Source organism: Petaurus breviceps, unplaced genomic scaffold (genome assembly GCF_028583685.1).
Source record: "Petaurus breviceps papuanus isolate PSGF00001 unplaced genomic scaffold, PetGlider_PUasm1.0 37, whole genome shotgun sequence".
NCBI lineage: Eukaryota > Metazoa > Chordata > Mammalia > Diprotodontia > Petauridae > Petaurus > Petaurus breviceps.
Window position 1 is genome coordinate 78,209,782 of NW_027186296.1, and position 25,693 is coordinate 78,235,474.

A 25,693-nucleotide genomic window follows, 5' to 3' on the forward strand; every position below is an offset into this window, starting at 1 on the left:
ACTTTTCCAGTACCATTTTGTAGAAATGTTTATTTTTCAAAACCTAATTTTTTTTTCCTTTTTGGAGGGGGGAAGTTAGGGCAATTGGGGTTAAGTGACTTGCCCAAGGTCACACGGCTAGTAAGTATTAAGTGTCTGAGGCTGGATTTGAACTCAGGTCCTCCTAACTGCAGGGCTGGTGCTCTATTCACTGTACCACCTAACCACTCCAAAACCTAAATAATCTTTAAAAAACATATATACCTTCAGAGTTAATGAATCTTAAAACTAGAAGGGACTTTAGAGGTCATCTAGTGCAGGGTTCCTTTTTGTAAAATCCCTAAGAAGACTTCCAGTCATGGTAAGTACACTATGTTACAGGGCAGTCCATCCCATTACTTGGGTACCAAGTAGTAATGAAGTAGCTCCACAAGTGACACCAGGTTGTGGGAGAGGTCATCCAAGAATGTTCAGAGGAAGTAGAAGCAAATAGAGGGCGATCCTGCTGAGGGTTGTGGCAGCCTAACACAAAGAGCAGAGAAGTCAGCTGCCTTCTCTTTGACAAAGCATAAGTGACACCTATGGCTGACCCAAGGCAGCCCAAATGACATTTATAGGGCAGTTAGTTGACTTGAAGATGAAATTTGATGAGATAAATATACGGCTTTATACTTTGGTATGAAACATCATCTTCACAAGTACAGGATAGTTGATACAAAGCTGGGCATTTTTTTTTTAAAAAGTCGGATGATCTTAGTGGGCTTCAGTGTGATACGTTTGTGCAGCAAGGCAATGAGGAAAGCTCTCATTCTACTAGCAGCATTCAGAGAAGGGTAGTGGCCAGCCTGAAAGATGCAGGTGTTCCATTAGGCTCTGCTCTCAATGAATAGAGAGGTAAGAGTTAGATTACCTCTTAGGTCCCTTCCAGCTTGGAGACTGTGTAATTCTATAACTCCATTGTTAGAAAGCTCTAGTTTTTTAAAGAGTATTTCATCTGTTGAGTTGAAATCTACTTTCCTGTAGCTTAGAGCAATGGTGTCCATACGTTTTTTGATCATGTATGCCTAGCAGTAAAAGGGGTTTTTTAAAACACATTCCCAATTTGTTTGCTTATTTGTGGATTGTAAATATGTACTGCTATATGTACTTTATAAAATGTACACAAAAATTAGAAATTAATGGATGAGATAAAGAGGAAATAATATTTTTAAAATAACTATTTTTATTCACAAAAGTCATATACTAGTTAAGATTTGTCTCTTAGAATTATAAAAATAAAATCACAGTACTAGCTGATTAACTACATAGTACTTCATGGTCACATCCACATCAAGCTTTCATAGCGCATTGTCTCTTCTGATCCCCACAACAACCCAATGAGGGTATGTAGTGTAAGTATCATTACCTCCATTTTACAAATGAAATAACTGAGTCTCAGCGGTAAAGGTATTTGCTTTAGGTTGACAGCTAATAAGTGGCCAAGTAAGGGCTCAATCCAGGTCTTCTGACCCTAGGTCATTCGGCCTATATCATTCTGTAATTCCTGATTGGTTTAGTTATTACTGTTTGAGGAATCTTTTCAAAATTTTTTTAATTTGGTCTTTCCCACACAATGACCTCTTCTTATTCAGTATATTATAAGGTTAGGTTCTTATTTTGTGAGCTGTACTTTAGAGAATTCAGTCTGGATCTTATCTGATTTTTCTGTAACTTGAAAATATGAATAAAATTCATTACCCATCTCCCCTGAGAAAAAAAGGTAAAGTGAAGGGTCTGAATGTCAGGAAAGCATATTTACAGTGAATACTGGAAAGGCCCTTCTTCTAGTCAGGCCCCAAACTTGTTAGAGGTGGTTGTGGAGATTCCTTCTTTCCATATTAGTAATTAGTCACCTCCTCGGTTTCCCTATCTCAAATCTCTCCCCTCTCCATCTGTCCTTTACAGTAGCTGCCAAAATTATTCCTAAAGTATGTGTCAAACCATTTTGTTACTCTGCAGAAGAAATTCCAGTGACTTTTTTTCCTCTAGAATCAAACACACACACACATGCATGCACACATGCACGCACACACATGCACTCACACACGCATTTACGCTCTCTCTGTTTCTCCGTCTCTGTCTCTCTCTGTCTCTCTCTCTCCTCTTTGGCATTCCTGAATTGAGCCTGCCTTTCCAGGGTTGTTCTCTATTCCTTCCCCTTATACATGTTTCCGTCTAGCTGAAATGGCTCAATTGCTGTTCCTCATGTATGGCACTCTATTTCCCACCTCTGTGCATTTGCACAGACTGCATGGGGGGATGTTTCTCTCATTATGTGAGATAGGAGTGAAGGAGGAAAGAGTGGCTGAAGGTATTTGGGGAATGTGATATGAGGAAGGAAGAAGAGGGAATTCTGGGTGAACGGCCTCAGTTTGTTCAGCTGAGAGGCTAGCAGGAGGGGACCCGGAGGTTTGGAGAAGGATGAAAAGAACTGGAAAAGCCACCAGGGGGAGTAGGATAGTGAGTTAGTTAGGGCTGTGTACAAGGATTCCCATGCAGCAGTGAGGGCCCAACTGAGGTTATGTGACATAAATTGTATTGTAGCTAGGTAGCACAGTGGATTAGAGGCCTTGACCTGGAGTCAGAAATACCTGAGTACAAAGCCTGTCTCAGGTACTTATAGGTTCTGTGATACTGTGATCCCTTAATCTTTTCCTCAGTTCCCTCATCTGTAAAATGGGGATAATAATAGCATCTCCCTTCCAGGGTTGTTGTGAGGATAAAATGAGAATAATATTTATAAAGCACTTTGCGGACATTAAAGCACTGTGTAAATGCTAGTTATTGTTATTGTTATTGTCGTGGACCCAGCCAGCACATCTATCCATTAATTGGCAAGGTTTATTGAATGCCCTGTAGGTTCCCAGCCTTGGGCTGGGTCATGTTGTAGGGGCTCCCAAAGCTTGAGAATGGGACACTGTTGATTGTCCGACTTTTAATAAGGTTTGGCACATAATCAGTACAAATTGAACTCAGCCTTGCAACTAGTTTAGAAAATCATTTGAAGCTGCCAAATGTGGATTGGCCCTGCCTGTCATATTAAGCATTGGCACCATCATGCTACGCCCCCAATTCTTACTGCTACAGCCCCTTGAACGGGTGGGTGCCTAGGTGAAAGTACATAAGCCACTACCCTCCTCCTCCTCCTTGCTCTCCTAGGTTCTCTAAGAGTTTCATGAAAATCAGAGAGAGAAACACACAAACACACACACACGCACAGATTTAATGCCATTCAGAAAAGGAAAGCTTTACTAGTGAAATCCCAAGGCTATCAAAATAATCATAATTATAATCTTTGACTAACTCCCTTCTTTCATATTTTCTTGTGGCATGGAGGTAACCAACTCATGAAGGCCGTCTCCTAAAGTACAGAGAGGCTATTATCTGCATCCCAGGACAGAGCATGAAATTCCGTGTTCTTAAAGCAGGATCATAGACTTGGGAGCTAGAAGAAAGGCCCTTAGGGATTATCTGCCTCAACTCTTATTTTGCAGACAGGGAAATAGGCCCAACTAGAGGGCAGTGATTTGCCCAAGGTCACAGAAGCAATCGCAAAGCCTGGGTTTAAATTCAGATTCTCTGACTTCAGATCTAATGCTCTTTTCATCTACTGTCACTCCCGTCTCCCATCTCTAGCCTCTCTTTGCCCTGACTTCCCCAGGCCTGGAATGCTCTGCCCCATCCATATCACCTCTTAACATCGTTAGTTTTTTTTTTCCTAGACCCAGCTCAAATGATACTTGTGCAGGAAGCCTTTCGTGGTCCCTCCAGCTGCCAGTGCCTTCCCCTTTTAGGTTTCCTTCCATCTACTCTGTATATATCTTGTGTGTGCTTATTTATATTCATGTTGTCCCTCCCATGAGCTCTATGAGGGCCAGGACTACTTTTGCCTATTTTTGTACCCCCAGTTCTTAGCACTGTGCTCTTAATAAATACTTGTTGATTGTTTTCCACTATGCATGTAATTGAAGTAAGAAATAGTACTAATTATAGGATCATAGATCTGGAGGTGGGAAGGACCTCAGAGGCCCTCTCATTTTGCAAAACAGAGATCTGAGGAAGTCCCGATCACACAGGTAGTAAGTGTCAGAGGTCAAGAAGAGCCAAATATCAGCTGAATCTGAACCCAGACACTCTGATGCCAGAGCCAGTGCTCTTTCCATTGTACCACATTGCCTTCCCTTTTTATGTGTTTGACTTTTCACCATTTTCAAAGTAGTTTTACATTCATGTTCTTACTTGATTCTCACAATAACCTTGTGTGGTTGGTAGGCTAGGTTTTATTATTCTCTTTTTATAGATGAGATGACTGAGGTTGAGCTATTCAGCAGCTTGCCCAACATATAGCTTTTTTCATTGATCTTTCCCCCTTAAATACTGTGCCATTGGACAGAATTTTGATGTCAGCAAGGCCTGAATTCTCAGCAGATGTTCATGAAATTCCTATGTCTCATTGTGTCTTGAAGCAGGAGCTCTGGCTTGGCTGGCTGACCCTCCTGGAAAGCTGAAAGGCTTGGAGCATGGGCTCAGTAATGGACTTTCAGAGGATCAGGCTGTTGTAAGGATCAAATGAAATAATATTTGTAAAGTGCTTAGCACAGTATCTGGCACAGAGTATGCACTTGTGAATAAGCAATAAATGCCTGTTCCTTCCTCTTCCTTTCTCCCCAAGTTGGGAGAGGCTCGTTACCAGATTGTCCATAAGATGATTCATTTTTTTGTCCCAAGCAGCTCTTAAAGACTGTCTTTGAAGTTGTAGAGGGATTGGGTTGTACATTAGTGGGAGGAATATGCATACTGGCAAAATCAGATTCTCAGATCATGGATAGATATGATGGGAAGGTTACATGGGCTCTTACCTTTTTTTCTTTCCTTCAACAGGGATGATGGAATATATAGTTGAATATTTAGACTTTTTTTACTCCACTGATCTCTCATTCCAAGAATTTGTATCTCTCTGCTGTCTCCAAACAAAATTAACCAACTGACTCTTTGTGTGAAAAATGAACAGATAACCCCATTTATTTCCTTAAAAATATGTTGCTTGAGTAAAATAGAGAAAATACATATGGTTTCTTCTTCATCAGTTTCTAAGTCTACTACCTTTTATTCACTAAACAACATTGTAAACTTAGAGTAAAATTAATGTCCTCCTAGAATCTTTACAAGGCCACCCTACCCACATCTTTCAAAAAATTCTGCCCCCTTCTTCTAAAATTTTAGATCTTTTTTTCTTCATGACATACTGCAGTCAATATATGTGGACTCTCAACAAAGTGTTAATTTGATTATTGATGCCCAGATTAAAATCCCCTGCAGCAGAGAACACCCCACATTAATCTGTCAATCTGTAGATTTAGCAGTAGAAGTATGTGTTTTTTTTTTAATATCTCCTATTTGCACTGGGGATGTTGGACTGTTATTCTGATCCATTGCAATTGTTTCTGATTTTCCATCCTTATGAAATCTAGAGTTCTAGAGGAAATGATGGAAAGAGATTCTTTGATTTCCAAAACAAAATCCTAAACTCTGTAGAAATGATACCTGCCTCTTGGGAAAAGATGAATAGGTTTCCATCTTCTCTGACTAAGATCTTAGGATCTCAGCTTTTGTCTCAGCTATGTTTCCCATCACTGATCATTTACTAGGAAAACATTCCAATGTGTGTACAGTGTTCCAGACCACCCAAAAAGACAAAGTAGAGATGTCCTGCACAATTCATAAGAAAACAGTCCCATCCCCCAAGATTCCAAATCTTTAAATACTCTGGAAGAGAGAAAAGCTGATGGGAAAGGTCTTCATTCTCTGCTCCTTCTGGTAATGCGTTTTTCTCACAAGTCCAAAATATGAGCAGAGACTCATACGAATCGTACCATTTCTGGTTTGTGGCTAACTCATCTGGCAGCAAGTACAAAAGAATGAGTGAGAGAGAAGAGGACTGCTGTGGAGTGGGAATATGAGCCTATCTCTTGCTGGCTGCCTAGAAGCCTGATATTGGGGGAGAGGGCCAAAGGGGCCTGTCTTCAATTAGATGTTCCACTTGGGTAAACTGATAGGAATAAATGGCTTGGTTTCTTGCTTTTGAAAAATAACTATTGCTCAGTCTGGGTTTCCTTTCTGTTCATCCAGGTTATTTTGCTTGCTCTTTCTTTTTTTGAAACCATGAGTGCCTTTATCTTTCAGGAAACTCACCAAGAGGGCCTCCCTGCCTTGGGTGTAACACTTCAGTACTATAAACACATTTGATGAATGATAAGTAATAATGGATATTTCCCAAAGATGATCGAAACCAACAAAGTTCTGTGCTGGTGCAGTTGTCCAAAAACAGGAGCAGTATCACCCAACTGGCAGAACGATGAATTGTTAGTCTTTTTGGAAAGCAATATTGATCTATATAGTAAGAGCTACAGAGGCTGCTCATACCCTAGATCTAATGAAGCCCCCATAAGGACTATTCCCTAAGAATATTATGGACGGGGAAAAAAGACAAAGACTTTACTATACAAAAATCTTCATAGCAGCACTATTTGTAATAGCAGCAACCTGGAAACAATGTGTGGGTGTAAGGATTGGGGGATGACTGAACAAATAAATCATGGCATGTGAATGCAATGTAATGTCATTGCACTATATTATCCTTATAAGAAAATATAAACATGAAGAAAAAATTGGAAGACTATATGAAATGATGCAGAGTAAGAAAGTAAAGCCAAAAGGAAAACGTGTACAGTAGATACAACTTTATAATCACTCACAGCAACAAAACTCAGATAAACATTTTAAAAAGTTCAGAAGGGGATAAAGAAACAAATAGGACCAGGAGTGGGGAGGCTGAGGCCTTGAGGCCACATGTGGCTCTCTAGGACCTCAAGTGTGGCCCTTAAGTTGTAACAAAATAAGTCCTATTAAATTCAGGGGTAGGGAACCTGAGGACTCGAGGCTGAATTTAATAGGACTCTTTTTGTTACTACTTTATTAAAGTGAATATATACCTAAAACTAAAGTATAAATGATGTAAGTTCTTGTGCAGTCATTTACAATCAGTTTTTCTTTTGTCCTTTATGTATTTAAGTACTTGTGTGTTTGTCTAGGCATGGTTGTTGAGTATATTTTACAAAACCCTGGGTCATTTTGGTTTCAGTTAGATTTTAGTTATTGTTTATCTTAGTATTGGAGTTATGAAACTCTGTCTGACCCTTGCTTTACACTTTTATAACTGTTTCCTAATCACTTTGAGGATGAATGTTGAGGGAGACCTAATTAGAGAATTGTACTTGCTTGAAAGATTACGTTATGAGTTGTTTCTGCTGATGCTCAACTGCATTTTCATTCTTTAAGGAGCTGTAATTTCCTCTGTGTGTACTCAAGTCTACCAGTGCAGAACAGAGCCCTTCCGTGCCTTAGTGTGTTATTTCATGAGTTGCTGTGACAAATAACAAAAATACTTGTTATTGTATTACCTGATAGTTAACCTGGCAATAAGACAGACGTAATAAGCAAGCCCAGTGGTATTTCGCTGAGCTGGTCCTCGAATGACAGACAGACCTTGCATTATCTGGCCCATCCTCTAACCCTTCTCATTTTGGTTGTCTAGTCAAGGTTTGTGCTTTACTTATATAGCCTTCAGGAATATAGAACTGCCCACATGCCAGGATGAGGAATCAGAGGGGGAATTTAATAGAAGAGGCATTACTTATACTTACTAAATAAAGCTTGGGATGAGTCTTTCCCAAGCACAGCTATGTCACATTCTCAGTTCCATTCCAGGCCTGTGTTTTTTCTTCAATCCTTAACTAGCCATTGCAATCAGAATCCTGTACTCAAGCTCTCCCAAGTTTATGGATACAAGATTTTTTATTCTCATTCTGCTTTCCTATTGAATTTTTTTGCAGTTAGATATCTTAGATTCCCCTCCCCAAACCCCCAATCCTAGTTTCCTATCTACAGACAACCATTTTGAAAGCTCCAGTTAGCATTGATTCCTGTGCTTTGGATTCTTTCATTCTCAGAGAACCTAGCTATAAATAATTTATAAAAAAACATTAAAAATACTAAGAGAAGGGGAGGCCAGGTGGCTCAGTAGCGAGTAAGAGCACCGGCTCCAGTGTCAGGATGACCTGGGGATCAAATCTGGGCTCAGATACTTAGCACCACACCCAGAAATAACTGGCCATGTAACCTTGATCAAGTTACTTAACCCCGATTGCTTAAAAAAAAAAATACTTCAAGAAATATTAAAAGAAACTCTTGGAAAGCAGAAAGTCCATTTGTAATGTGAATAAGCAATCAAATGAGATAATACTTGTAAAGAGCTTAGCATAGTACCTGACATGTAATAGGCACTAAATAAAAGCTTATACCTTTCCATTCCTTAATTTATCTGTTTGATTATGTGTGTGTATACATACACATATATATTTATATATACATATGTGGATGTACACACGTACATATTTGTATTTATATACATATTGTATTTTGCATATATATATATACATGTGTGCATAGATAGTATGTAACTTGTTTTTTAAAAATTCACAGAGAATTTCGCATTTTGGGTCATGAAGTAGATGTGTAATAAATACTTATTTGATTTGTGTAGTGGAAGAGCATTTGAATATGAAAAGTTCCCCAGCTACAACTGAGAATAACATTAGATGCCCTATTTGAAGGAAGGGCTGAAACTCAGTGCTTCTGATGACTGAATGAGATAAGAATAAGATCTGAAATGATATATGCACAGATCAGCCCAAAAACATTTTGAAATCAAGAAAAAAGAAAATAGACTAGCTGCGAAAAGCAGCTCTAGTTTGTTGGTATGACTATAGTACTGGGAATCTGAATTCCTGGACTCTTGTCCAGTCTTTATCACTTAATAATCTTGTAGCCTTGGGCAAAATGTATTATATTGTCACAGAATTTGAGGAATGGGAGGGACTCCAGAGATCATCTTGAACAGTTTTTGAGATGAATATTCTAGAACCCAGAGAGGTTAGTGACTTACCTGAGACTAGAGAGGAAAATAGTGGAACTTAGTGGAATGAAGTAGAAAGGTCACTGGATTTGGAGCTGAAGGATCTGGGTTTTAATCCTGGTTATTTACTACTCGTGGGACCTTGGACAAGTCATTTGACCTTTCTGGGCTTCCATTTCCTTGTTTGCAGAATGAGGGAAGTGGAAGAGATGAACTTGATGGATCTTTCTAGCTCTAACTTGGAAGTGATAAGTAATCAGTAATAAGTAATAAGTAATTACTGTCTATTTCACAGTGTGTCACAAGGATCAAATGAGGTTGTGTGTAAAGCATCCTGGAATCCTAAAAGTGTAATACAAGTGTCAGCTATTATATAGTTAGCCCTTTACTTTTGTTTGTGCACACAGAGAATCACATCCAATCTCCTTGAGGTCATATTTAAAGACCTTCAGTGAGAAGGAATCCAGTACCTCTTCTGGATAGCTCACTTGGTTAGAAAGTTTTTCCTTATATCAAGCTTTGTTCATTCTCTCTCTTTGTAATTTATACCCTTTGCTCTGAGGGCTGCCCTAGAGGCCAGGTAGATCAAGAGTATTTCCTCTGGGGGATGAGGACAACCCTTCAAGCCCTTCATGCCTGCTTGGTGCTCATATCACTCCCTTCTTCCCCCAGGTCTTCTCTTTTCCAGGATAAACATAACTATTTCTTCAGCTAGTCCTCATATAGCATGGTCTGTAGTCCTCCTGATATCTGATTGTCCTCTGGATAATCTCGGGTTTGTCAGTGTTTCCCCAATGTGTCCAGTTAATTCCCTCCCTGCTGGTTAATTGACATTTTACAGGATTTTTTCCCCAAACTCTCACCTGTTGCCCTTCCTCTAAAAATTTAAGAATAAAGTTCATAAAAGTAGCAGAAGTTGTGATGTCACAATAGCATTACCAATTCAAAGTAGTTCTTGATTTTAAAAAATACATCTAATACTCAATTAGATAGTGGATAGATCTCCAGACCTGGAATTAGCAAGACTTGAGTTCAGATCCGACCTCAGACACAAGCTGTGTGAACCTGGGCAAGCCACTTAACCTTTTGATAACTTTTGAGTACATCAAAGTTCTGAAGAGATAGTTGTTTCTTCTCCTGTTAAAATATTAGTACTACATTATTATATAGCTCTTTCTAAATGCTAAAATAAATTTACTTTTCTAGGTTTCTCTAGACTTGTGTTTATATTTCATAGTTCCTTTTCAACTCTGGCTTTGCATCAGAAATGCTTGAAAGTCCTTTCCTGTGAAGGGTTTATTTTTTCCCTCTGTAGGATTACATACTCAGTTTTGCAGGGTGTTATTCTTGGTTGTAAATCTATTTCTTTTACCTCTTAGAATATTGTATTCCAAGATCACCTTTGATTTTTAGTAGAAGCTGTCAGGTCTTGTGTGAGCTTGACTGTTGTTCTTTGAAATTTGAAATGCTTATTTCTGGATACTTGCAACCTGTTTTTCTTTGACAGAGAACTTTTACTTCTGATCATGACATTCCCAGGACTTTTCCTTTTCAGTATTGTTTTCAGAACAACTTTAAGTGAATAAGTTATTTTGACTATTATAAATACCCAAATTAACTATAAAGGACATATGAAGAAAGACACTCTCTGCATCCAGAGAAAGAACTAATAAATAGGAATACATATAGAATAATTTTACATATACATATATATATTTATATACACCTATTTGTGTCTAATGGTGGTCATCTCTAGGGCAGGGGGTAGTGAAGAAAAGAAAAACAAAAAGAAATCGACATGATAACTTTGTTGTGTATTTGAAAGGAATAGCAAGTTGTACACAGTGGATTTGCAGTTTCATGTGCAATCATCTTTTTTATCATACTGTTATGGAAATGCTTGTCTTATTCCATAAATTAAAATAAAATTTTAAGAAATAGATTGGGAATTTTAAAGGACACCAAGGCCACTTAATTCAACCCTTATTTTAAAGATGAGAAAGATGAGATGGATGAGGCCCAGAGAGGCTGGAAGACTTGCCCATAGTCACACAGCCAATAAATGACAGGGATAGAATTTTAACCTAGGTTCTCTGGTTCCAAATCCAGGGCCTTTTCCTACTATACCACTTTCCTTGTTTTAGACTATTTTATAAAATAACATCTTGCTGTGGCTCTAGGTCAGCTATCTTGGGGATCCCCCCTTTCCATTCAGAAAAAGCTGTCTGGGAATGTGATAAGAAGAGATATAAGTCCATTACTTAGTGAATGAGATTGAACTAATTACTGATTTCCTTTTGCATCACAAACTCTTTTTTTTTTCTTTTGGAGGACAATTGGGGTTAAGTGACTTGCCCAAGACCACACGACTAGTTTTTGTGTTAAGTATCTGAGGCCGGATTTGAACTCAGGTCCTCCTGACTCCAGGACTGGTGCTCTATTCACTGTGCCACCGAGCTGCCCCAGAAGGATTTTCTTGATTGCTAGTATTTGTATGCACAGGGCTTAGCACAAAACTTGGCACACAGTATGCAATTAATACACACTCCATCTAGCCAGGAGCTTATTTGATATCTTATCTTCAGGAGCTTATTTGATACCTTCCTGACATTCAGAGGTTTATGTCATAGAAGATAACTATATCTCTTCTGTAGGGGTTTCCCTTGATACCATTGTTATAGCCTGGATTTTGAACTAGATAGAATACTGACTTGGGGTGACATTTCTGATAGTCTTATCAAGTATAAATTTCATAGAAGTATTGAATTCCATTAGTCATCAAGTTGAATAATTGTCTTCAGTAGATTTATCCTCTTTCCTTTTCTCACATACCAAGAAGTCTGAGGGAAATAGAATAAAAAGCTATTCCATGGAGTTAAATAAAAGAAAATTTTTATTCATTGTTTTAAAAAGTTATAATCAGTTCCGCTAATTTGAGCCTCACTACTGCCTTTGCTCATTTAGATCATAAAGTCTATGAGCTTGAGTAGGAAAGGCTAAAGAGAAAAGTGGGAAGGATGTTGTCTTATTTCTGTCTTGTTTAGTAGGATGGACAAAATGAGAAAAAGCCCATCTCATTAGGGAATGTTCTCCCAGGCATATAGCCATCACCTTATTCTGAAAGTTTGAACATTAGAAAAACTGAGTTCTCTTCAAAAATGGAAAACCTATTATATCAGTGGAAAATGGTGCCTTTTGGGTCTCTAACCCTGAGATACTTGCTACTAGTGGGTATTTTCTGTTCTACCAGCATCATCCTGGAATTTGGTTCTTTCCTTTTCCACCTATGTCAGTCACTGTCATTTGGTGTTTTAGGCCTGTTTCAGAGAAGTACTGCTTCCTATATTCCCAGTGTGGATTAAGCTTTTGTGTATACCATGGCCCTGTTGGTGGAGTTGTTGGTCAGTGAGCCTAAGACATCTGCTCTCTGAGCTTCTGAATGTAGTAAAACTCTTGGCAGCCTTTTGTCTCCTAGAACAGAATTATTTATGAATTGCAACCAGTAATTTCTATATACAGCAAAAGTTTCTATATATACACTCATGCATTGTTTGTATAGTACTATTTTAAGATCCATCACATATTCTAGAGTATTTTTATGGTGGGAAAATTCAGTCGGAAAAATGTGCTTCGTTCTTCTGGGATGGTGAAGGTAAAGAAGCTACTTTTGTGAAATGGACCTTTTTTTAGATCTAAATGGTCCAGAAATAGCCAAGTCCCCCTAAGTGAACTTGAACATCTCCCTTTAGGCAAGCCTGACTTCACTGTTTAATCCTTGTAAGGACAGTAACCCAGTGCCCCAACTAGATCAGTAACTTATACAGATCAAAAAAGGGGCCCACTGAGAGTGTGTATAAGATTGTTTGGAAGTTTTTAGTGGTAGTCTCTTCCTCACTCTCATTTTGGTACCTCTTTATGTTTTGCAGTGATTCACAGGGTAGTGGATTTTTCAGCATACTGCATTTACGGACTCTTGACTTTCAGCCCCATTTGCTGTCAGTTCCCTTCCCCTCTACACCAACACTGCCCCACTATCCAAGCACAGTGGGCCTGGAATCAGGAAGTCTTGGGTTCCAATCACTAATCAGACACTAGCTCTGTGACCCTGGGCAAGTCACTTAATCATTGTCTGCCGTAGTTTTCTCACCTGTAAAATGGGGATAATAATAGAACCCATCTCCTAGGAGTCTTATGAGAATAAAGTGAGATAATATTTGTAAAGTCCTTAGTATAGCATCATGTATATAGTAGATGCTTAACAAATGCCTGTTCCCTTCTCTTCTTCCCATATATACACACATAGAGATGGGATTCATTGTTGATGTTAGTAATAGCAGATACATATTTATAATTAAAGGAAATAAAATAAATGAAATAAAAGAAATTGGGTCCATGTATTAGACTGTATGGAATGATGATGATTAGAATTCTGTATAATGCCTTGCACATAGGTTTAAAAAAATAAATGACAGTAGGGTGGGTTGTATCTAGAAAGTATGCCTGGAGTTTTAATAAACTACAGGCTTAAGATGAGTCAGCAGCAAGAGGTAGCCACCAGTAATAAAAGAAACTTACATTTAACTATTGCTTTAAGGTTACCAAGTGTTTTCTGCACAATTCTGTGAGATAGTACAGGTACTATTAACCCCATTTTACAGATGAGGAAACTGATACTCATAGAGATTAATAGATTTAGCCAGGTAGCTAATATGTATCAGAGATGGGACATACACCCAGGCCTTCTAATTTCAAAGTCTAAAGCATTTTACATCACATCAAAAAGTGACTTTCAAAAAAAGACACCCAGACCCTAATTCTAGGGTTCTTAACCTTGGGCCCAGGAATTTTTTTTTTTTATTTTTGGATAACTATTTTAATATGTTATATTTCCTTGTCAATCCTATGGATTTAAAAACAGGAATCTGAGAAGGTTCCCTGGGCTTCTCCAGACAGTACGGCTGAGGGAGGGGGCCAGGCCATGGTACATAAACAAGGTAAAACTACCTCAGGCCAAGGAAAGTTGTATAATTGCCTCCCTATGCCTACACCTGTAATCTAGCTGTTCTGACCAGCTTAGGACGCATCATTTTAGGAAGGATGTTGAGAAGCTGGAGTGAGTCCAAAGGAGGGCAGCAGCTAAGGATAGTGAAAAAGGTTAAGGGAGGGGCGGCCAGGTGGCTCAGTGAGTAAGAGTATCGGCCCCAGAGTCGGGATGACCTGGGATTGAATCTGGGCTCAGATACTTAGCACCACACCCAGAAATAACTGGCCGTGTAACCTTGAGCAAGTTACTTAACCCCGATTGCTTTAAAAAAAAAAAAAGAAAAGAAAAAGGTTAAGGGAACAGGTGAAGGAAAAGAACAATTGGTGGAATAATAACAATAGTAATAACGATAGCTAACATTTGTGTAGTACTTTAAGATTTGTAAAGCAGTTTACATGCATTATCTCTTCAGATATTTGAAGACTTGCCATATGGAAAAGGGGGTTTGATTTATTTTGTTTAGAGAGCAGAACTACAAACAATAGGAAGGGAGATTGTGATTCGTTATAAAGAAAAGGCTTCCAACAGAGTTTTCCCAAATGGGACAGAGTAGCTAGGTGACACAATGGATTGAGGCCTGGACTTTGAAATCCTACCCCAGACATTTATTACCTCTGACCCTGGACAAATCATCACTCAATCTCTCTCAGCCTCCATCTCATCTCTAAAATGAGATAAGGATATTGTATGGTCACGGAGATCAAATAAAGCTGTATATAAAGTGCCTTGCAAACTCATGCCTCTGTAGAAATATTTGCTATTACTATTATTATTTAGAGATAGTGAGTTCCCTATTATTGGAAGTATCAAAGTAGAAGCTGGATGAACACTTGTCAAAAAAATGTAGAGAGGATTCTTGTTACATGTATGAATTGAACCGGATGCCTTCTGACATTTGTTCCAATATTAAGATTCAGTGATTATAATGCATAGATCATGATCAATCTTGGCCATTGCTGGATGAGAAAGCCTGTTATCCAATAAGTATAAAATATTTTATTGCCTTATTTATTTCATTCTCTCCCCAGTCCCCCCTCCCCATTTTTCTCTACTGCTGAAAAAGTAAATGTTTATACCAAATGCCTTTGAGCATTTTTATCATGGGACAGTTAAACATCAGACTCTTACTGTATTCTCTTCATACCCCTTCTGCATGACCATCTTATGGTTATTCTTAACCAGTTTGTTGACCCAGAAATATTACTGTCTTATGGTATCTGGGGTCATGCTGTCCATATGACATTTTCCTTTCCCTGGTCTAAATGTTTTTATTTAGATAGCCCTTTCCTATCTTCCTGCCACTATCCAAATGATTGAGTGAGTATTTAAATCACTTAAACGAATTCGGTTTAGTTTAATAAACACTGCAACTGTGTGGGCCAGACCTTATAAAAATATTCATCATGTTTCCAATTCCCTTGACCATTTACAAATTAATTGATCACTTTGGGTTTTATTACTTTTACAGTATTTCAAGGATTTGAAGTTTTGTCATTGTGGGTTTTCTCATCTACCAATGCGAATTGCGGCCTCTCTGTAACTAGAATGGTTCTAAGATGTTTCCACATCCAGGTTTTAAGCTATATAAGTAGGAGGAGGTGCCATGATTCAGAAGTTCTTAACCCTGTGTGTGTCCTGGACCCCTTTGGCAGCCTGGCAAAGTCTATTGAGCCCTTCTCAGAACCAGGTTTTTAAACTGGTAAAATACACAGAATCACAAAGGAAACAATTACATTGAAATATAGTTATCAAAAACCAAGTTAATGGACCCCAGGTTAAGAACCCTTTGTACTTTATGATATAGATGGTTGACTGAAGAACTGCTTCTTACATCAAAGTTTCTCCCTAACATGTGAGGGTCCTCTCCCCCCACTGTTACTTTCCATGCAATATTTCCTTTTTTACCTATTGTGTGCATGTGGTTTTCCTCCAAATAGAATTATGTTCTCCTTGGGGGCAGAGGCTGCTCTGTTTTTGTCTTTGTAACCCTCATGTCCAGCACAGTGGTTGGCATATAGGAGACATTTAACAAATTCCTGTTGAATAAATGAATGAATGGGATGGATCTGCCAAGTCCGCCTGTTCTGATGCATCTTCAGCAGCTAGGAAAGGGACAGAGGTTCTAGCACTTGGGTTGATCCTTTGTTGAATGAAGGTATAGATACAGAAGCTTTTTGAAGTTAATGCTAAACCTGACTTTATTTCAAGGAAGTACAAAACTGTCCCTGGACCCTGGCACTTAATCCTATTCTCAAAGAGCTTTAAATTTAACTGTGGAAACAATTTCTAGCAGTTCCAAAATGTTTTCTCATTAGACTTTTTGTTAAGGGCTTAATAGATTTCTCTTGCCTTGCCAGTAACCAGCAGAAAGGGATGTGTTGGTAAATGTTTAACAACCAGCTTTTTGGTAAAAAAAAAAAAAGTACATATGACAAACTCTAAAATCCAATCTACATTATTAACATTTCCTGCATTACTTTTTTAAGTCGAGGCAATCAACAACACAATAAACCAAGCCCTGACTCGTAGCATTTGCCAGTTTCCAAGGAGTAAAAAAGCTCACACTGAAAATTTAACAGTCAGGTCCAGTTCACTTGGCTCCAGCACAAAACCCTGGTTCCAAGCCTGAAGCATCTCTGTGGCAGGAAATCCATTTCTTCTTTGCTTCTAAGATACACAGAGAAGGGGCAGCCCAGACTTGCCAGTGATCCAGGCAAAACCCGCTTTCCTTGAGGCAGAATAATTCCTTCAGTTCAGTTTGAATAGAACATCTTGTGTTCCGCTATTGACCAGGTTTTCTAGTCTAATGTGGAAGGAAATAAGCATTTATATAGTGTCTTCCATAGGCCAGGCTAGCTCTTTTTACAAATATTATCTCGATATTTGATCCTCACAATAACCCTACAGGGTAGGTCTATTATTATTTCCATGATAGAGTTGAGGAAACTGAGACAAATAGAGGTTGTGACTTGAACTCAGGTCTTCCTGCCTCCAGGCCCAGCTCTCTCTTTACTGTACCACTAGCTGCCTTTCATGTTTTGTATTGGAACAAGTTTCATTTTTGGCTCACATTTATCTTTTCTAAAAAATTCATCTCTTTCGTGATTGTGCTTCTTCTATCATCAGCCTAAAAAAGGACCTTTCTAGTGCATTTCTTCCTTCCTTCTTTCCTTCCTTTCTTCCTTCCTTCCTTTCTTTCTTTTTCTTTCTTTGTGGAGAAATATATATACACTTGGGGATGGTGGTTATAACTCTAGAATAATGGAGGAAACTTCTCGATCTTTACCGGCTAGGAAATTGGGCAGAATCTGATAAGATAAGATTTAATAGGGACAAATGTAAAGTCTGACACTTGGCTTTAGAAAACTGACTTCCAAACACAAAATGAAGGAGCCCTGGGTAAAGCAGCACTTCGGCAAAAAAAGATCTGGGGGTTTAAGTGGCCTTCAAGGTCAGCATGAAGCAGCAGTGAGATATTAGCCAAAAGAGCTAGTGGGATCTTGGGCCACATGAGGAGAGGCCCAGGCCTGAGAAACAGGAGAAGGTATTTGTTCCATGCTCGGTCCCAGTGAAACCAGGTGTGACCAGGTAGACTGAGGCCAGTTCTGGGCCCTCTGGTTTAGAAGAGCTCTTGTCCAGAGTGGAGATGTTGCCCTCTGCAGACTTAAGGAAGCTTGGAGAAAAAGCTGCAGATGGCTGCTGGTTGAAGAAAGGGCCTGCTTTATAGTAGCTACAGAGGGAGCAGCCAGCTCCTTGACCCGCTGAAGCCCCACCCGCCAGAGGGCAGCATGGACCCCAACCCTGGTTTTCTCCCTGAATGGTTTTCTCCCTGAATTTCACTAGTTTCATCAGTTACACACACACACACACACACTCTCTCTCTCTCTCTCTCTCTCTCTCTCTCTCTCTCTCTCTCTCACCAAGGGACAATTTAATTAGAATAGAAACATAAAGTGAATAACAGGAAAAGAGCATAAACAGCAGATACTCTTAAAGTATCCCCAAGATTGGACCATCCTGAAACCAAGTCCTCTCTCCGCTTGTGTTTTCAGCAGAGCAGGAGAGGGGCCCAGGCCATTCTGCCACTTCCTAATTAGCACTCCATTCTCCCCAGCTCAGCTTTGAACATTGGTATTCAGGAGCCTGGTTGCTGTTCCTGGGTGCACTGTGCCTCCTAGGGTACTGTTCTACAGAGTTGCTGCCTTCTGTTGCCTCACCCTTCTGCCATCTCTCTCAGCAGTGTGAGCAGGGGAGTGTATTCTCTGCTCAGGTGGGTAAATACTTTGTCCACAAACCTCTTTAGGAAGGAGAGAAGGCCTGGTTTTGTGGCCTTTTATTCTCTTCCCCCTCATTCACTAGACTCTCTTCCTTCAGAAGGCTCCAAGAAAAGGCAGGATGACCAGGTGTTGGATTTGTTTTACAAGTAATCCTGTTCAGACCAGGCTTAGACAAGATGGTAGCCTCAGAGGTCTCTTCAAATTCTGAGATTCTGGGACTCTTCCACTGTCAACTTTATCCTTCATCCTTCTTGCTGAAACAGGATTCTGGGGATTATGCTTTGCAAAAAGTCCCTAGTCAGGGACAGTGGCTCCATTTGTGAAGACACATAGACAAATAACTCACTATATAACATAATCCATGTGCTTTAGAGATATACAGAACAGTACTCTGAGGTCTGGGGGGAATAATCACCGCTGAAGGGGATAAGCGAATACTTTGGGGCATGGTCAACTCAAAAGAGCGCTGGCTTGGGAGTGAGAAGACCTGAATTCATTGTTCAGTTCAGTCATTTTCTACTTAAGTGAATGTGAGACAATCACTGATGGATCTCGTGCTTCATTTCCTCATTGACAAAATCAGGGGGCAGGACTAGATGATGCCTCAGTGGTCATCTCCTTGGAGAAGAGTGTTGTTAAAGTGAGCATCTCCCCTGGTACAGTCAACTTTGCCTCAGGAAGTAGCTGCTGAGGCTGGAGATGTCCGTCTTCAGGATCACAGGAGAGAAACACAAAGCAGAAGTAGCAGTTAGTAACTTGAGATCCCATCTTGGGATACCCTAGGCTGGTACCTGTAGACTGCCATTGCCATGTATTTGTTGGGGGCCCGCATGGCCTCTATGGGATGGGGAAAGGAAAGGGAGAGCAATTCCTCCTTCCCTTTGCTGGAAGTGCAAGGAAGGGCTGGCTTGGATGTATCTCCAAAAGTTTCATCTGGTGCAAAGTGAATGAATTGGACAAGATAATCTCTAAATTCTCTCCCTTACAGTATTGCAGGAAATGGCCCCACTTTCAGAACCTCTTGCCTAAAAATGACAATGGAAAGGGGAAATTGAGAATCAGTTGGGTGGGAGAAATTTCAGGAGAACTCCAGACCCCTGTAGAGTTTCAGGGCCAGATCCTTCTTCCTCTTAGCTTGGTAAGAGTAGCTCTATCACCTGCTCACTAGGGAAAGGAATTTATGCTACATGTGTTTCATGCACATCTGTATTTCATAGATATCTGTCTTCTTCAGGTCATATGATCTGATTGCTCTACTTACCTTAAATGTCAGATAATTGCTTTTACTGATTGTTCTCTGTCCCTTTCTTAGAATCCAGAACCCATCAGTTCCTGGTCACTTTCCCCAAAGTCCCTTTTTCTTTAAATCCTTAACTCATTATTTATAGGATTGGAATCCAGAAGGGTCCTGGTGGAACTCACTTCCCCTATTTTCTGAACCTGCAAATGTTTCTGGTTTGTCCATGGTAATTCTAACTCTTGAATTCACCTTGACATTTCCCTTTTGATGAATACCTTGATTTGGCCAGAACATTTTGCTCTCAGCAGTGATCAGTGACACAGTTAAAATGAATTGCATTGTCATTTGCAGAAATTATTAACGCAGGGAAGAAGACCTCGTTTCTTGGGCCCGTTTTTAGTGCAAGGAAGAGGAAAAGTTGCAGAAGTGCTATATGTCTCACCCAGCAGTCTCCAAACAGAGAGATCATGGCCACAGAGGCTAGCCAGGGAAGCAGACAGCGAGATAGAAGAAGAAATGGGCTTGGACTTTAGTCATTGCTTTAATCCCTTCCGTAATTTCACATTTAAAACACAGAGCTCTTCTGAACAATTTCTTCTTGAGTATGGTCTTTCAGATCCCTTGGTGTTGTGGGGTTGGTATTTAAAATATGTCCATCTGCATTTAAACGAATTGCTCCAAGACAATCAGATTATGCAGTAGTTACTTTGGTGAGAATAGCACCTCAGAGGAATGGAAACTTCATTTTGAGTCTAATATTAGACCTTGCTTTGGAAAATTCCTTTTAAATGATCACAAGCTGGGAATAGCAAAAGAATGTAACTTTCGACAGACAGCATTCACCAAGAATTTTTAACTGCTTATGGTGGGTCCCTGGGAAAGCAGATGTGAAAAATTTTACCGGACGAATAGGCTTGACCTGATGTAGTGTTTATATCAGTCCTTGATAAGTTTCCTCCCTAGTCTAATTTGCTCAAAATATTTTCATTCTTTGAACATGAGTGGGTCTGAGATGGAAATTGTTAGGATGCCTGTTTGTCTAACAATTTGAACGAACGTCTGTGCTTGTAGACATGATTGCCTAGAAAGGGCTTGAAGTCAAAGAAACTGAGTTCTTGGGGTGGTCTTCTCAGGCCCCTTTATTTTTTTTAATTAAATTTTATGTTTATTTTTAATTTACATCATTCATTTCCATAAGATTTTGTTACAAATTTTCTCCCTGTCTTTCCCCTACCCACCACCCCCAAACAGTGATCCCACTGTATAACCCCTCCCCGAGTCTGCTGTCTCCTATATCCTCCCCCATCTCCCTCTGAGGGCAAGATGGATCTCCATACCCCAGTCTCAGGCCCCTTTAGAAGCTACTCTGAGGTCACAGGGTTAAGAGTAGTGCTGGAAGAACAGAAAATACTGCCTCCAGAGCCAGTTTCAAGGGGCTAGTTAGTTCTAGGAGCCTGAGCAAACCTGGCCTTGTAGTCTGAGCTCAACTGGAGGTCACAGGGTGAACTCACTGAACTGGTAGTTTTAATGAACTTTGGTTATCCGTGGCCTGTGGGCTTCCTTGAATAAGGGACTCTGCTCTGGACTCCTCCAGACCTGAATTCATCCTAGAGACATCCTAATTGCAAAGATGGGGATGCAGAGAAGCCTTTTCTTGTTTCTCTCTGGCTGATGATGCCACCACCTCAGATGAGGTCCTGGATGAGGAAAGGGGAAAACTCTAAAACAAAACTTAACCATGGCTCATGCCTAGGGTCTTCCCCAAAGGGAAAGATTTGTTAATGCTGTGCCTACTGTCTAGCACTTTGTAATCCTCTCAAAAGGGGCTCCTTGTCAAAGTGGTAGATATTAGGCATGAGGTATTTATTTCCTTCACCACAGAAGACATGCTTAAAACACAAAAGACTCATAAATGTGCATTAATAAATGCTTCCAACATGAAACAATAACCTATTGCCTTTTTTGTACTCTACTGAGAAGTAAAGGCTTCTGTGAAGTTTGTAGTACTGCTGAAAAGTTACTTTATATTCATCCCCAAAATGTACTGTCTGATCAACTCACAAAATTGTGATTTTCAGGTCAGGTGACATTAGCTTGGATTTTCTTGGTCTTTGCATGCTCCTGGCAGTGGTCATTTTTTCTGAGAAAGGGATAGTTGCAGGAACCATCTCCTGCTGGGTAACCAGCTCTGACTTAGGAACTCTGGACCTCTCCTATTCACAAAGTAGCCGCTGAGGCTGGAAATGCCTGTCCCATGGGATAACTGTTTGGTGAACTGTGCTCAGAGAAAGAAATACAAAACAGAAGACAGGCAGGGAATAGATGTCCTATTTCAAGCTTGCCTTGACGAGCCCTTGTTCATCACCATTGCCTTGTGTTCATTGAGGTCCACCATGGCCTTTGTGGAAGGGAGAAGGGAAAAGAGAGAAACCCCCTCAGCCCTCCTTTGCAAAGGATAAGTGGCCTGGATATGTCCCAGAAGAGCCTCTTCACAAGTCATTATATCCTGCTGATGAGGTAGCTTCTCTTGGTTGAGTCTCAGTCTTCTTTGACACCTCTCCAACCCCCCCACCAGTCAGGGGGACACTGGAGGACCAATCAGGAATTGATGGGTTTCACTTGTCCATTAACAAGGTACAGTGCATAGGACTTATCCCTACATATGTTCTGTGGAATGGCCCCTGGCACACCTTCTTTAAAGAAGAAATCGTCTGACCATTTGGTCGTATAATTGAGCAAGTTTTCTTGGATAATGATGGAAATGACCAGCATAGTTTTTGATAGATCTGTGTCTTATTCATGATTGAACAATGACAGATCTAAATGTAAAGGACAAATGGCCTTCTCTTTAGGACTGAAAATATAACAGTTTAAATTATCATACAAGGGGCGGTCAGGTGGCACAGTGAGTAAGAGCGCTGGCCCCAGCGTCGGGAGACCTGGGATCGGTTCCGGCCTCAGATACTTGGCACCCACACAAAAATAACTGGCTCTGTAACCTTGAGCAAGTTACTTAACCCCGATTGCCTTTAAAAAAATAAATAAATAAATTATCATGCAAAGTTCTGTTACTTTCAAGGCTAAATGCCACCTTCATATACTCAGTTTCAACAGTTAGTGATGGCATGTTGGTTTTAGATGTTCAGTATATGCCTGGTATCAGGTAGACTCTGTGGTGATACTTGAGAGAATTTCTGTTTGTTACAGGTTCAGAGACATATAGGAATAGCTTTCAAGCTGAGAGGAACCATTAAGACTATTGGTACCAACCTGCCTCATTTTATAGATGAGCTCCTCAGGATGAAAGAGGTCAGCTTGTCTAGTGAGTGTCTGAGATGGGACATGAAGTGTTCCCAATACCAAATCCAGCCCTCTGACCATTAAGCCATACTGTCACTTAGAAGTACTTGTTGAGTGATTTAAGCCCTTTGCCAGATATTGGGGATGGTGGTGATGGAGAAGGTTAGAGGGATGAATGATGACTTCCCTGTAGGGAGATGTAGTAGCAAGCACCCCAAGCATCCTCAGGGTTTGCTGCCACCACAGGTTCTTAGATCTGCTTTGTTAAAGGAAAGCAACTCAAAATGGGTTAACAAGCTTACTTTAATCAGTCAAATATGTATCGTTTACCTGGTTCAGGGGAAAGAGGTCAGCACCCCGAACTTCAGAATATACCGACAGAATTTTCAAGACAGAAACAGATTAAGTAGACAGATTTCCAAACTGTCCAACTATTACATCTCTACCAAACAACATCTGGGTTTCAAAGCCAGGGGGCCCTGGACAACGGCTTCTCAGAGTTTCATCTGATCAAATCACAGAACGTTTTTCAAAGTGATCCCCAAAACAAAGCTACACATCAGGGCTTATATAGCCTTCTCCTGGCTCAGAGAATGTAACAACCTTATTGACTCACTGCCCAATCAGAGTATCTACTGAAAAACAAGCCTCCCACCCCAGGCTCCAGGTGCACTTTAGCCTAGGGGCAGGGAAGATCTTAAAAATTTACATTCCCATTACAGGAGATTATAGTTTAAGGTGAGCAAATAAGATGTAGACACATAAGTCTGGAATCTAAGCTAGGATGTGCTTACCTCCAGCTGAAGGTATAGACAGTAAGTCCTATAGAGGCTCAAAGCAGAATGAGAGCACTTCTGGATGGAATAATCTCACAAGGCTTCCCAGAGGGGGCATAACTTGACCTTAAAGGTGAAAGATGGGTTCCTTCCTGGGTAGGAAGGGGAAGAGCAGTCTATTTGAGGAAAGTAGCATGAACAGAGGTATCAAAGTAGGCACAAGCAAGGAGGAGTGACATGATGAAGAAAGGAAGATGAGTCTGGCAGCCTCTGTAGAGCAGATTGGAGAAAATGGGATGGGGGCAAAGAGATGAGCTAAGAAGCTCTTCAAGCAGTCTGGACCTGCGGTGGTGAGAATCCAAGTGAAGGTCAGGAAGCAGGAATGAGAAGGAGAGGACAGATGCTGGGGACCTTCCTAGAGAAGGAACCGATAACTGAAGGCCAGATCCCTTAGAAAGGAGAGCACTGTGAAGCACACTTATTGAGCTGCTTTTGTTCAGTGGGCCTCCCTTTTGGAAAGCTCGCAATGCTCAGCCATCTTGACTTTTCTATCCACCTATATCCATTTTACAATGCAGATGCTTTTGTTGTTAATTCGTTATCGATTGTACTTTACTTTGGAATAAGACTTGCTGAAGCTTTATTTAGTTTTGAAAACTTTTTCAATTACTCTATTTTTCCCGAAGGTAAATCTCACCTGGCCATAGTGCAGCGGGTAAACAATGAGGGAGAAGGGGATCCATTCTATGAAGTGCTGGGAATTGTCACTTTGGAAGATGTGATTGAAGAAATCATCAAGTCGGAGATCCTAGATGAAACAGATTTGTACAGTGAGTAAAATGATCTTTGCTTTCTTATGATTCCTCCCATGTCTCTCCAGGTTGCTGACTGTCTTGGTTTTGTTATCATAGCCTCTCTAAGCTATTGCTTAAAATTAACCTGATGCAATCTATTTTGTGTGCTAGTCTTGACATTAGTGGGACCACGCTCCTGGGGAGGTAGAGCTGCTGCTGTGGTTAGGGTCAGGTGACAATGCTCCATAGACTGGCTGCCTAAAACACCTCTTTCCTGATGATACTGACTTTGCACTTTGCTGGGAAACCCAGGCCATCATTGCTGTTACTGGAGCAGTGGGCTTAATAGTTAGCTTTATTTTCATGGGTACAACTTATCCTTGCATAATCATATTCTCTCTTTGGCGAATGTTTCTTGTTTGGTGGGTTTGTTTTTTAAAATATGAACTATTTCTAAATAAGTAGACTCTGTGGCTTAAATCTCTCGGCAGTGGGGAGTTGAGCTAGTGAATGAGGTCAGTGAATTGCTAGATTACAACTCTGCTTGGGAGCCCTACCTAGAACCTGGATTTCCCTTTTCTCAGAACCCCATGGGCAGATGTGAACGATTGTGGTAAAGAACAAGAAAGCTGTACGATGCTCTGCCATTTGAGGCCACTGCAGACTGACAGTTTATGTTGCCTAACTGAGAAGAGTCCCCCTCCTCTTCTGCCCTGACCTTCATCTCCACATCTCCTGATATCAGCTCCTTTACTACAATCAGCAGTCTCTCAGCAAGCTTCTATTAAGTGCCTACTGTGTACCAGGCACTGTGCTTGGCACCAGAAAGGCAAATACATTAAGTTAGATAGCCCCCTCTGGAGCTTACATTCTAACTGAGGAGACGATAAAGACCTATATGAGTATAACACAGAATATATGTAAAGAGAATGAATATAAACGAATATGAAGAAGTTAAGTAGAAGGTGGTTTGAGAGGGGATCAGGACAAGTTCCACTTAGAAGATGACATTTAAGCAACAGTCCAAGGGAAGGATTCTGTGAGGAGGAGTGAGAAAGATGGGCATCCCAGGCATGAGGAATGGCCAGTACAAAGGCAGAGTGAGGAAGGGTTTGTCTGGATTGAAGAGTACTGGGTCAAGGTGATGTAGGGCTATAAAACTAAGTAGGGGAACATTTATTTGATTCTAGGCAATAGGGAATGACAAGGGTTAAATGAGTAGGGAGTGACATGGCCAGTCTCTGACAGGTTATTCTCTTCTCCCCAAGGC

General features: G+C 40.3%; 1 protein-coding gene across 1 annotated transcript in view; it reads left to right on the plus strand.

The window, feature by feature from the left end:
• CNNM2 (cyclin and CBS domain divalent metal cation transport mediator 2) overlaps nt 1-25,693 on the plus strand; it is a 185,111-nt gene that overhangs the window by 99,730 nt on the left and 59,688 nt on the right. The window contains exon 2 of the mRNA XM_069098874.1: nt 24,316-24,459. Within this exon, the coding sequence (XP_068954975.1) occupies nt 24,316-24,459 (144 nt within the window). The remainder of the gene's footprint in view (nt 1-24,315; nt 24,460-25,693) is intronic.